Source organism: Ciconia boyciana, chromosome 12 (genome assembly GCF_034638445.1).
Source record: "Ciconia boyciana chromosome 12, ASM3463844v1, whole genome shotgun sequence".
NCBI classification, from domain to species: domain Eukaryota; kingdom Metazoa; phylum Chordata; class Aves; order Ciconiiformes; family Ciconiidae; genus Ciconia; species Ciconia boyciana.
Genome location: NC_132945.1, coordinates 200137 through 214257, shown reverse-complemented (window position 1 = coordinate 214257; position 14121 = coordinate 200137). Strand labels below are relative to the sequence as shown.

General features: G+C 44.7%; 1 protein-coding gene across 1 annotated transcript in view; it reads right to left on the bottom strand.

Annotated features, from left to right (window-relative positions):
• Nucleotides 1–28: 28 nt before the first annotated feature.
• The window catches only part of MSN (moesin), a 48000-nt gene continuing 33907 nt past the window's right edge, over nucleotides 29–14121 (bottom strand). The window contains exons 3-13 of the mRNA XM_072877534.1: nucleotides 10593–10688; nucleotides 9783–10057; nucleotides 9241–9324; nucleotides 8746–8892; nucleotides 8177–8273; nucleotides 6959–7122; nucleotides 6372–6502; nucleotides 5569–5729; nucleotides 4965–5057; nucleotides 4297–4530; nucleotides 29–3244 (exon numbers count right to left, since the gene is read on the bottom strand). Coding sequence (XP_072733635.1) covers nucleotides 3080–3244; nucleotides 4297–4530; nucleotides 4965–5057; nucleotides 5569–5729; nucleotides 6372–6502; nucleotides 6959–7122; nucleotides 8177–8273; nucleotides 8746–8892; nucleotides 9241–9324; nucleotides 9783–10057; nucleotides 10593–10688 — 1647 coding nt within the window. The 3' untranslated portion in view covers nucleotides 29–3079. The remainder of the gene's footprint in view (nucleotides 3245–4296; nucleotides 4531–4964; nucleotides 5058–5568; nucleotides 5730–6371; nucleotides 6503–6958; nucleotides 7123–8176; nucleotides 8274–8745; nucleotides 8893–9240; nucleotides 9325–9782; nucleotides 10058–10592; nucleotides 10689–14121) is intronic.

Below are 14121 nucleotides of genomic sequence, written 5' to 3'. Positions count from 1 at the left end.
CTTAAGTAACCAGCCAGACACCACCTGCTGAATTGCTCTGAACTTTATTGGCACTTTAGGAAGAACAGGGTATGGATTTTAACAACTCCTCCAAACAGGAAAAAAAAAAAAGCCTTAATATCAAGGTTCTCTCTGCAGATAAACACATGGACCCATGAACTCCACAACCTTAAGGAACTGATGTTTTATTATAATCCAGTAAAAAGACTGGTCAAAAAACCTCAATATAATTTACAGCAACAAAAAAAAAAAACAAAACAAGAAAAAACAAGCCAGGCAAACATTTGATAAAGTACTTCCCTCCCCCAACCCCCAAGAGGAGTAGTTATCCAATTAAACTGGAACATGGAGAGGAAGAGAACAATTCACTGTATTCTAACAAATAAAAAATGTGTCCACAAATCTCACTGTAATACTGAAAGCTTCTTACATTAGTCTTCCTGCAAAATATCATTTCTTTACAATACAGTATACATTTCCAAGGGAAGGAGGACCATAAACATATCCTCCATCCCATAACTAATATTTTCTAATTGTGCATAGCTAGAAGTATTGAAATCAAATATGATTAGATACCACTGGAATATAATACTGGTTAAGAAGGCAGGGCTGAAACAACTACAAAGAGTTAAGTGGACTCACTGGCACAGGCCGTTCTATTCCTGTATTGGACCATTTGGAATTAGAACGATTAAAAAACCCTATAAACAGAAGTCATGCCAGCATCATAATACATGAGCTCAGCAGTGTTGTGTGACCCATCAAAGCAGAAAAGGGTTACTGGTTTATTATTTGAACACATATTCCAGGCACCATACATCAGCTTGTTAGGAAATTGTTAAAATGTAATAAAGGCTTTTCTCCCCCAAATGCATCAATAGTTGCCACGGACAGAGCAGAAGTGCTGAGAACCAGCTTTAAAGCACCAAAGCAGAAGTGGAAAGGTTGTCTGTTCCCCCAGTAATGAGACTCACGTAGAGCCAGTGCCAATAACCCTTCAGTATAGCAATATGCAAATCAGTTCTGACAAATTTAACTGTAATCTTTCATTTGTGACTTTCAAAGTACTGAGGCCTGTGTTTTTGGCCAACCAAAAGCTTACCATGTCGTGTCCCCCTCAAAAGCATGCTGTGTCCAGGGAGAGAAGGGGGCTCCCACGTGACGTATCTGGATGTTTAGAAGCAACACGCTAAGCTGTGCCCCTAACAGAGCTTGGCTGGTATTTGTGTGGATCTCCACAGACTTGTATTGCTTCCAAAAAATAAAAATAATACAGCACTGGTAAGGTTGCTTCCAGCCCAAGGAATTCTTGGGGAAATACTGCAGTTTATTAACACTATCACAAATATTTCTTTTTGGCACAGTTCCCCTTTACTTTTCCCATAGAGCAGAGAGCTGAAAATGCTCTAGCATTCAGATGTTTTCCTTCTATCACCACTAGCAGTGATACCATACAAAGGGGAATCCACAAAACTGAGAAAGTCACAAGATTTAGGATCATGCTAGACAAGAAAATAAATCACAGGCTAGCCTGATGACTTCCTACAGTGACAGGCTAATCCAAGGAGGGCAAAGCAAAGGAGGACTCCATTGTAGGTGGAATCCATTTTTAAGAGGCCGCTTTTGAAGGTTAACATTTCCTTCTGTGAAGGATCAAGGCAAAATCCAATTCAACCCTGAGCGTACACGGCTGTTTCCTCCCCAGAAATGGCAGGAAGGATTCTGGGTAGCTACAGCATGGATAGCTTGGAAGACAGGAGGTGATGGGTATTACAACAACTAGTACAAATGGCTCTCGGGACTTGTCTCACAACCACTCGTGTCCCATTTATAAGAGACAGAGCCGTCTGTTCTCAAAGCTAAAGGGGCAAAGCATCCTTCTGGGGAAGGAAAAGCACTTGAGCCAGGGATCAGGCAGAGTGCTAGTGAGGATTAAGGCAGCAACTGGACAAGTATCTCGGGATCCTCTCCCCTCAAATGCCGCTTGAAGCCAGGAAGACAGATGCAGTCTTCTACAAGAGCAGTTTTTGGTCCCCGGCTGCTGATCACCTTTTATGATTGCATCTAGTTTAAACTAAAGACATCTGAGCTACAGTAGATCTATACACAGTCATAAGGCACCAATGACTATGTGCTAAAAAGGCCTCATGGAAAAACCTGAAGTCCTATTCACATGACTAGAAATGGACTGGTTCAGCAAGGGAAAACGCAGCTACGGGAATTTTTAGTCTTTTACATTTCTACCTACCCCTTTAGGTTTCCATTGGCAAACCCAAGAAGGAAGGCAGTGTTTTTTAGCTATCTCTGCCTCACCGGTTACATTCAAATTGGACAAATGACAGTGAACAAAGCCATTTACCAGAGACAAAACTTCTGGAAAGCAGGGAAGTCGAGGCTCCAAACCACACTGCATCAGTGGAAATATTCCAAAGGCCTCCTCATGATTAGGAAATTCAAAGTTCCATCATTAAACAACAAAAGGTAACACCAGCAGGAACGCCACAGAATCTGTTTGGTCTGCTTATGTTTGAAGGACAAAAGCTTTGGTCTTTTAGAAAGAAAGTCGATATTCTACATCCAACCCTTCTTCCTAAGCTCCAGCCTCCCCTTCTCAGCTACATGATTCAGACCCTGTATTAAGTCAGAAATTCAGACCCTGGCTACTAAGCTTAATACTGACGCTTATGCAAGTTAGTAGGAAGGCACAGTGTCAAACTATTAGCACTTTACTGTACGTAATTCAGTAAAAGCATCTGCTGGCCTCCTCACCCAATAGGAGAGGACAGCAGCACAGCCACTTCAGTAAGCAATACAAAACTAAATGGAGTGATACTTTACCCAAAGCCAAACAATTTCAGATTTGCCCCAATACATGTTTGCTTTCCCAAGCCACCCCAGGAAGATGTAAATACTATTCTTTCTTCTGTTGCTTAACTCCAGCATTTGCCCAAAACTTGATAAATAAGACCGTGGTCACTCTTCTGTAGTGGTTCCAGCGTAGCACGATTACGAGTGAATGACGGGAGAGGATGGGAAAGAGGGAAGAAGAGAGTGCAGGGCAGCAGGTGCAGGGGAGAGTTTACATGGACTCAAACTCATCAATGCGCTGCTTGGTGTTGCCCTGCCGAATCTGACGGAGGGTCTTGTACTTGTCTCGGCCCAGACGCATGTTCTCAGCGTGGATCACATCATTGGCTGTCTTCTTGGTTTCATCCCGAGCATTTGCCAGCTCTGAGGAAAGAGCCTTCGGGGAAGGGGAAACAGATAGCAATGGGTTAGCACATGCCACAGACTCAAAGCTGGACAAGGAGGTTCCTTGCTGATCCTCCTAAAGATTCAATATCCATGGAGACAGGAAACAGATAAGCCCAAATGTTTACAGTTCTGGGCCACCTGCTCTAGCTGACCCTGCTCAAGCAAAGGAAGTGGGACTAGATGATCTTAAGAGGTCCCTTCCAACCCAGACAATTCTGTGATTCTGTGGAAGTTGTTAGTATTTTTCCCTAACATTTGAAGGTAGAAAACATAAGGCAGTCTGTCACCCTATTTATCTTTGTCTAGCACAGTAAGAAAGACTGTCTCCAATGTACGTCAGAAGAAGAGTCAAGCGGAGGGATCCCTAAAGACAACAGGAGCATCTTGCAGAATTTGAGCAATTACTAGCCTTCTACCACAAAAGAAACTTGCTGCAGAAGATAAAGTGCACCTCTGTCAACTTTGCCTGTGTATAACCACCACAGCATGATGCAGAACAAGCAAAGCCTGATGCAAGTCAGGCAGACAGCAGGCAGTGTAACAAAATGCTTGGAAAGAGTCAACACCAGAACACTAGAGTTCCTTATGAGAAGGTAGCGCAGCACTGCTCCCTTCATGCTGAGCCATAGCGGGCTGCTCTCAGGGTTTTGCAGTGCAACCCAGTCAGCCAAGACAGTTACAGACAGCTGCTCGATAGGAACTGGACCAAGTTCTCTGATTCGTTGCAGCCAGGGCTATGAACAGCTGTCAGGTGGCTGGTAAGACTCACACAAGCACACTATGTCTGACAGATGCTGCTTTTTGGCACTGCTTGAAAACACTTCACTACTTCCAGTGAAATGGAAGTCAAGTGCCAGGAGACAAGATCTGCTTCTCTGCTCAATGATTAAGCAGCTATCCAGCAAGATCATGATTACCCCTCTTCTCCCCCCCTCACCCCTTTTTTTTTTAAATACCAGTAATACCTCCTAGCTGCAATTAACGGCAAGAAGAATAGAAGCAGCACCCAGACACACACCCTCTCTGCTGCCAACTTCTTACCTTCAAATGTTTCTGGACCCGTTCATTCTTCTCTGCTTCAGTGGTGCGCTCCTCCTCACTGCGGTCCTTGATGGTGGCCTCTGATCGTAGCTCAGCGCTGGCTTCTGCCGCATTCTCATCCTGCTCATCATCATGCTCATTCTCAGAGTGCATGGGCTCAGTGACGTGAGGGGTGCTCATGGCAGTCTTCAACTCCTCTTTGGTCTTTTCTAGGTCCTCCTGCACCATCTGTGCCTGCAGTAGGGCATGCCACAGTGAGTTAGTCTATATAATCCTGAGTGCGTGAGACTTCTCGCAGAACTGCACAGAAGCATTACTCGGTGCTTATTACAGGAAACATTGCACCTCTGCACACTGAAGTGGTACGTTCCAAAGCTACTCGTCCACAATCATTTGCAATATTTTCTGCTGGCTGACACTTCAGAGATTTGAAGAATGGTTATAATTCATGGAAAATGGGCTATAGGGCTAATTAGTCAAAATATTTCTACATGGAGTTAGAATAAGGCACTCAATCCACCAAGAAAAGCAAAGCTGGGTATTTACAACGGCCTCAAGCTTGCAGCCACTCAGTCTAGTGTGGTATCTAGTGCAGTAGTTTAGGTCACAACACAGAATGAAGAGCAACTCCACAAGAAGTACTGCCGTTGGCTCAAATTCTGCTTTACCTTCTGTTGCCACTCCTGGGCCTCGCTCTCTTTCTTCTGCCTGGCCAGCTCCAGCTGCATGATCCTAGCTGTGAGTTCTGCCATCTCAGCAGCCTGCAAAAGAAAGGCTTTTAGTGGGGACAAAACCAAAGTACTTGCTAAATGAAGCATTTAGTCCAAGTCCTGAATAAAAACAGTATCTCTAACATCTTTTTGGTAAGGAGAAAGCCTTCCCGTAAACTGCAGTCCCACCGATGATACCTCCATGATGCAAGGGAAAAGGAAGACAAAAAAGTTTTGGGTTGGGTTGTGTGTTTGTTTTTTCTTTTCCCTCTCCTCCAGACAGAGCTACAGAACTCAATTCTTTGAATCCAGACCAGGGAACACAATTAGTGAGCTCTACACTCTGTTCTCAGCATCATATACAAAAAAAGGCAAAAGCACAACAACCCAGATCTACTGTACAGATACACTTGTATTTAGGTATAAGTGCATCTGCATGAGGCTAAACATTAAAGACCCAAACTATGCTTCCTCACTATATTCATAGCCTGGCTTGCTTCAAGAGCTTAGATGCCTACCCTGTCACTATTTTCCCTACCTGATTTTTGGCTCACCCACTTACCAGCTGTTCCTGGGTCTTTTGTTGATCATGGGATGCTTTCAATAGGGCCTCCTTTGCCTCTTCTGCTTCTCTACGTTCTTTAGCCAGTTTCTCTGCTTCCTCTTGAGCTCGTTTTCTCTCCTGTTCCAGCTCCATAGCTCTCCGAGTCTGTTCTTCCAGTTCTGAAAGAATAGGGGAGAGCATTTGATCAAGTAAAGAAAGGCAGTAGAAGAGGAAGGTGCCCTTACACCTACATTCTGGATGAGGGTTTTCCTTCAGAGGGACAAGTAAAGGAGAGGTGCAAGCAACCGTTCCCTTTCCTCTCCTTCACGTTGTAATGGGAGCTGGAAGACCAAGAGCCAGGCCTGTCCCAAGCCAACAGATTACTTGCCCGATTGATTTGTGGGGAAGTACCCATCCCAAAATGACATCCTTAAAGGCAGAGAAGCATACAGCATTTTGCTTGGGCAACACCACAGTGTAACACTGGCCAAGCAATTAGGTAGTAATCACACCACTTTTTGACTCCCTCCTCTACAGATGTGCTAGGATAAAGCTTCCAGCCAGCACATGAACAACTGCAAGGTACTATCACTGCCAGAGAGGCATCTTGGCTGCCACCCATCTCTTTAATGGAAGTCCTATTTCAGCAGCTGCATATGGAGGGCTTACATGCAGCTTCAGAAGGCTAACCCAGGGCCCTAACACCAGTTAGCACACAATACTGGAGAGCCAAATGCCTCAGAGATGCTCATAGCTTTACTGCTTGAACCCTTCTCACTCAGACTATGCATCTAAGGAAATACTGGAACATTTCGTATTACCTTGCTGAGCTTTCTTGGTTTGCTCCTCAATTTGTTTGAGTCTCTCCATTAGCTCCTCCTTCTCACGTTCAATCTTCTCCTTCTCCTTTTCTGCCAACTCCCTCTTCTTCTTCTCATTCTCCAGCAGGGCTCTGATGAGGGGGAAGTCATAATACGATTTCAAATTAACAACTACTCACATTGGAGCACTTCCTAGCGAAGCAATGAGCACACCAGAGATGTGCACTACAGCACTCAGCTGATGAGTTTTACCTCAGACATGCCCCTTTACAGAAGTGCAGAAAGAAAAAGCTCTGCTGACATTCATCTCAATGGCAAGTTCATAATAGCAATGTTATAACGGAAATCTCCTTATATCAAGATCCATATTAGTCCTGCCAAATAGGCAGGCGAATCTTTAAGAAAGTGATGGTGGGTCACATTTGTGATGAGTGCCATTTCCATCATCCCATTACATCTACTGAAGCAGAAAGCAATCTGCTCTGTTTTTGGCTCAAGCAGATTAAGGTGCTGCCAGCAATTTATCTACCACATGATGCTATTGTGCAGTGATCGACCAAGTCCAGGTTACTCAGAACCCTACCAACCTCTCCATCTGTTTCTGGTGCTTCTCTTCCCGAGCCTGTGCTTTCATCTGCTGCACCTCAATGGTATCTGGTTTACGTCTGCGCATGTAGAGCTCATGGTTCCCCATGCAAAGTGCCAAGATTCGTTTGTTAATCCGTAACCGAGGGGCATAGAATACAAAGTCCTTGGGACAAGAAAAAGGCAGCATTAGACCTGTTCTTTCAGCATAAGAAGCCCCCTGCGTATGCAATACGCTCCAACTCCCTAAGCTTTTCAGAATTGCTAGCCAGCTTTTCTTAACGGTGTCTAATTCATCGGCGGTGGTAGTTAGACAGCTATCTTTCAGGAATTAATTTCAACCTGACAAATACACACAGGGCAGAAGTGCCCATCTTGTTGTTTCAGTGTGCTGGGTTTCATTGTAAAGCATCCCTAGCACATACAGTACACAGCGACTTAGCTTCACTGTTTCATTACAAACACCATCAGCAGCTGCTTTACCAGGCCCACTGAGACTATGACTTCTCCCACCTTTCTTCCCACGTAGTTATTTAATGCAAGTCTGGTCAGCCACATCAAGTGTAATGTTTCGTCTTATGCCAGAAAGGATGTTAAACATTATGTCCAATGGATAAATAACTTTGTTCTGTTAAAAAGGAGCAACAGCAGCAGGGAAATGCTTCCAAGCAGCAATGCAACAAGAATGACCAGAAGAACAGAAGATACCAGCTGACACAGGAAATTAATAACCCTTAAAGATAACCAATTATGTTCATTACAAATTTGCAAGAAAAAAACCCTCCCAGAATACTCTAAAAAATGACCTGAAGCTTCAGCTTCAAGTAAGGTGAAAAACTGCAAGAGCCCATCCCACGCCCTACTAAAGCCAACAGGCTGCAAAATTCACAGTTAACATAGGTACCTCAGATCCCTAATTGTATTATCAGAGAATCTGAACGGTCTTAGGAGAATCAGAAACCCTAAGCAAAGAGCTTCTCCCTGCCACTGACTTTGAACAGCTTAAGGTTATACTGAATAAGTTTCTACCCTCCTAGCCAGAAACAAATCCCAGCATCCCCTTACTGCCATTAGACCCATTCTGTGCATACTGCCCTGAACAGATCAGGTAGTAGAGCACTGCTTAAGTCAGTGTTGACATTATTGATGAAAAGATTGGGGGGGTGGGGGAGATCTTTCAGCTAAGAAGCTGAAAGTTTAGTTTGAATGTTGCTTCTTACTGGTGCTTTCTTGTCAATAGGCTTGATAACAAATTTCTTGTCATTGAATGAGATATTTCTGATCTCACTCCAAGGGAATCCAATTTTCGGTGTTAGCCTGCAGAAATGGAAAGCAAAAGGAAATAAAAAAAAGCCCCAAGTCATTCCAAATTCTTGCCTTACAATATAAAGCTCAAAATTCTACCAAATCTGCCCTCATATTTCAGTACTCTTACATTGACTGGAATCAGCAAACAAGATTAGTCATGCAAATGAACTACAAATATAAGAAGCAGTTTTTCAATGCCGCTTTTTTTTTTAAATGGAAAACAGAACTAGAGAATGCATCTGTGGCAGGAGGACTAGGGATACAAGTAAAACTAGCTTGATAAGATTTGCCAATTTCTTGTATTTTTTGGTCCAAAGCAGCACATTTTATAGATAATTTTGGCAGTGTCAAAAACACAGCCAAGAATGATATAGAAATTGTAGAGTTTAGTTAAAGACTTGAATTCCAGAAAAGATTAATTTTTAATGCCTTTATACTGCAACGGAGCTGAAGGCAATGATGAGGAGACGGGGTTTATTACCTGTCGTTCTGCTCATAAATGTTGAGTCCAAGAGCATCTACACCTAGCCAGAGTTCAGAGCCCTTCTTGTTCTTAATGCTGAAGTAGTTCACACCATACATTTCCAGATCCTGTGCAATTTTCAGGTACTCCAAGACAGCATCTTCTCTGCAGCGTGCGAAAAGAAAGCAGATATTCCTTTTTGAGTCTATAAGCCGTTAGAGCAAGAAGGTGCTGTCTTCCTACATGGGCAGAGCAGCAAAGAGCTGCCAAAAGTTCCAAGCATCACCCTAACAGATAACAACAAACTCTGCAAACTCAGTTTTGTTTTACTAAGAACAGTCAGCTGATCTGGACTAGCAAGGGCAGAGGCATGTGAACCTAGTTACTCTGAGCAGAATAACCTGAAGAACCTAACTCGTCCTGAAGCAAGCCACAGATTTTTGTGTGCATACATTACACACTAGCATATAGCACACTACTTTAAATACTGCAGTTTCACACTTCATCAGTTACCTAATCATTCCTCGATGTTCCTCATGCCACACCTGGATCCTCTCCTCCCACTGGTCCTTGTTAAGCTTGTGCTGCTCCAGAACTCTAGAAAGAGTACATCGAATGTTTGAGACCAGCCACTGCATTTATGTGCATACAGTTGCATCACTCTTGAATAACGCTTCATTAAATACTCCATTGACATCGCAGTTCCTCCACAAAAATATTCCAGGAAATACAGTTTTATTATAAGGCTAGCTAGAGACACACCAGTCAGTATTCAGACTTCTGACAAATGACAAGTTGTATTCAGTCGTGCTTCTCCTTGTAGCATTATGGTTTTTGGGTTTTGAGCTTCTCTCACTACTTCTGATTAGAGTTTCTTCAGTAGCAATAGGATGTTTAAGATTAAAGCTCTTAATTAAATGAATACTAATCCCAATGCTCAGAGAGGCACCAGGCTGTATTTTATTCTGAACATTCCAATCAAGACACCCCCCGCCCCCTCAAAAAAATCCCAAACCCTTTAAGGCAAAGGTCTAAGACTACCCAGGTTCACTTACCTCTGTGGGAGCAGCTTGTCACTAGCAAGGTAGCCAGACTTGTGCACCTCTTTGTTGAAGTCTCCATATTTTGACTGGACAGCATAAGAAGCCAGAAGGACGGCTGTTTCTGGAGGGCAATAAATGTCATCATTCAGAATTGCCTCCTTCACTTGGAGGAAGAAAAGGCGCTGCGTGATGTCCTGGATCAGCTCTTCTGCCACATCCTCTGGGTAGAACTTGGCACGGAATTTGAAAAGCAGGGGGCTTTCTTTGCGTACATCCTGTGCTGTTACCTAGAACAGAGTTATCAGATTTTATAGCCTACATACCAAGTGAAGGAGAGCACGTTTACGAACAGAAAGACAAGCATGCATTAGAAAAAAATTCTCCTTTCCAGTGCAGAAGTGAGTGGGCAGAAAAGCAAGGATTTTCAATTCCTTACTGCTAATTACCTCATCACCTCTCCCCATAGGACTTATGAGAAGCCACTAGTTATGATCAGTGCTAGGTAGGTTGCTTTCTAGGTTTCTCTCCAGCCAAGATGCTCACATGAGCACTGCATTAGCGTGTTACCAGGAAGGGTAAGAGACCTGCCTGGATAACAAACAGGACTAGATGCAGGAGGACCACGTCAGACACCATGACTCCTTGTACCTTGGGGATGGGGGTGTGGACTGAAGGAAGGCAATTCCAACTTGCTAATCTTGCAGTACTTCAGGTGTGTGGAGAGGCAAGAACAGATCCCTGACAGAAGTACGGAGACTGAATTTGCCCCTGGCATCTAAGAGAAGGGAACCCAGGACAAGTGAAAGCTTGGAGCAAACATACCTTTTTGTTCAATTTCAGCCATGTTGAGAAGCCCTTGGTGTCCTGATACTGAAGTCCAAAAAACCAGACCTCTCTTAGACCAATTGTCTTGACGACCTGGAAGAAAGATGATTAGCAAGAGCCCCAGGCAGATGGGCTGATCTCACTGGTGGCAGAGAACATGTTAGAGGTAAGTTCAGATGAACATGAAGACGACTGGTGCCCTAGCCTTCTGCCTCCCCTGCTACGGTGCACATACGTAGATGATAGGGCATCTGAGGGGTCTTAAGTGGGAGATATATTGTATTATTCCCTCTCCCTCATCTCTTCAAGGCTTGTTGCTATTTATAAACAACAGCTGGGATGCTGTTTTCTCCAGCTACTCATAAGCCAACATGTATAGCCAAAATATGATGCAACAGTTCTGCCAGGTATCAACAACGCAGCTCCACTTTCAGGTGCACCCCTCACTTGTCATGCAAATGTACTACTCCTGGGCAAGCCATGAATCACCCTGCTAGGTTGTGTCCTGCTAGGCTGTGCTATTTTAAGATTTGTATTCTACTCCACCGATAGCTGTGGACAGGCCTTTCATGCAGCTCTTTAATGAGTGGCACCATTAAGAGGTACTACAGTGGGTAAGTTGATATGCTATCCCTTGTGCCAGGACAAAGAGCCACCATAGAAATTAACTACACTGCTATGTAAGCTCTCTCCTTCGTCATTTCCCTAGCACACCACGGGCGCTATGTAAGTAAGAGTTAAGAAGGCTTTGCAGACATACTGTAACAAGAGACAAGAGCCTCATGGGGGGGCAAGACTACTGCAGTATAATGCTACTGCTGGTAAAAAGGAGGGGGAAGTTTCTCAGCAAAGCCTGTTCACTAGCACAAGGCCACAGCTTTGTGCCCTGGCAAGTCTGGGACATGCCACAGGGTGCAGCAAGTCTAGAAACTGAAGTTCTCCCACATCTCTCCTGAACCCCCAGGAGTTGTTCTCATACCGGCAAACAATGTCACCTTCATTACTAGACAAGGAAGGGGGAGGGAGAAGACATTTGCCTTTGGGTCGACCCTGTACCTAAAGAATGACACTGTAAGCTGCTTTTACACACCACCCACCCCTCGGGCTCGCTCACAGCTTCCCTCCTTCAGAGGGACTCAACAACTGGACAGCAGGGGACGAGCCTCACCCTGGGAAAACCGGCTGCCTGGCCATGGTGTCCCCCCGCCAGGTAAGGTGAGGTAATTTTGTACTGCCTTCTCCCATGTTGTATGATTTCTCCCTAAATGCCTGCTTCCTTTTGAATTACTTCCTTGTTGAATCCTAAGGATGCACTCTGTTCCCTTCCGATGTGGTCTCTAGCTTTGGCAAGGTACAACACCAAGGACCTACGTTCCCCGCAAACGCAGTACTAGTTCGATTCTTCAGGGCTTGGATGAGGCATTCCTTCTGGCCTTACAAAAGCAGCATTAGGGCCCTAGCTCCTTTCAGGCCCAAAAACCAAAGGGAGCTTTCCGCAGAGGCACGCTATTAGTAGCACACACAGAGACAAAACCTACGCAAGGTGATGTAGTCTATATGCATCATCCCACCGGAGTCCATGAAATTATTCTGTCTGTCCTTGCTTGAATATGAACTGGAGAGCTGGCCTAAAGCCCCTGTAACCACAGGGGAACGTGGGGCAGATAAGCCTTCACTTGTGCGTATCACACAGTAGGATGTGTGATGCTAAGGAGACTTTTGGGGAAGAATCAGCGTTTGCTGTACGCATTGAAAGCACGTGGTACAAGGAGAGAAGGAAAGGCCAGCCGAGAGCCTAAAGACAGCTCTCTGCTCGGCAGCATTCACATTTGAATGGGATGGAAGCTCCCCCCTCTGCTGCATGTGTCTGCTTGCCTCCCTTCCATTTGTCAGCAGCTTACGCCTGGGAATTCAACAAGCTGGTCTGCCAGCAAGGAACTGAAAGGCATCACACGGAGGCCCTGCACAAAAGGACTTTTATTCCACAGCACAAGTCTGCACAGCAATAGCAGCGACAACAACGGACTGGGCAGAGGAGAGGGGGAGACAGCACAGCACACAACGTCTCACCCCCAAGCTGCTACTGAATCAAGGCGGGGGGGAAGACAGTCCTCCCCCCTACCTCAGCTTTAGCAGGTTATTCAGTTCCATTTAGCAAGGGAAAAAAGCACGAAGAAGAAACAGCTTTCTACAGCTGCAAGGAGTCTGGCTGGCAGTTCGCATCTCAATTATGTTTGGGGCTGTACAGCATTCAGAGCCCCGATGAACTGTGCGATGTTCCAAAAAGCAAACAGTTACTGGCAGTGGCTGCGGATGGAGAAGGGCTGGCACAAGGGACAGAAGAATACAGAGTACTGTTTGTTTAACACAGACCACTATACTTAAATACCTGAAGTTTACACTCTTGGCTGGAGAGTGACATCTTTTTTTCGAGCCAGCAAGAACATTAAGTCAGACCCTGGGTCTTGTTTAGCCTGCAGTACAAGGCTTAGTCTACAGCTGGCAACAGATTACAGGCAGCCTTAAAAGCCAGCTGTCCCACAGTACCTTGACCAGCCATGACAAAGCTCTTCATCAAGTACCATTAGCTTAAAATTCCACTTAGTGAGCAATACTGCCTCAGGGGGAAAGGTGCATTTCTAGTGACTCTCACTTCACCTTCTGCAGACAGTCTAAGCACACAGTAGCACAATTTTTTTTTACTTATATTCAGAGAAGAAACACAAAGGCTTCTGGGTAACCTTTTCTCTCACTTCTCCTTACTCCACATTTTCCAGGTCTGCAGGACTCCTCCTGTTCTTCCCCTCAGCACCCACTCATCTCCTTCCAAACTATGTTCTTGCCATTGAGTGCTGCCCCACAGCAGGAGAGGAGCCATAAGCAGCCTCCTAAATATAGATTTTTACATCAAGATGATGACTGAAGATTGCCCTCATTCTCAGCCCAGGAAATACACCACCACACTGGCAAACAAGTGTGGATCCTGCATGAAAGCACTATCTACACATGGGCAAGACCAAAGCGTGCAAGCAGAGGAGAAGACATTCCACTCAGACCAAGTTCCTGTGCCAAAGGCCAGAGCATCCCAGGCTATACCGCAGCACAAATCTGTCTTGACTCTCACCTGCTGTCCTAGTTAAAGATGAAGTGGGCCTCTCTCCCTTTCTATGACAGACATGTCAAGTACTTCTGAGAGAAAACTGCTAGCAAACCTTATTGCTGGAGGAGCTCTGAACTGGTGCCATACCTGCAGTTTCATATGCCGTAGTCAAAAACGACTTAGAACATGGTCTTCCAGGTACCCTAACTTAAGACCCAAGATGGGCTTCATCTACAGCCATAAATATTCAACTGTTCCCTTTCCATCTGGCTGATGGATATATTTCTAACTCTCCCTTCAAAGTGCTAAAATGCCAAAGTGCTAAATGACAGGATCTTCTTTGAGTTTTTAAGCTTATTACAGTTTGCCATTGACCTCCTCAGCAACAAGCAGTCCATTTTTGGTTGGACTACTGCTTTTATAAAA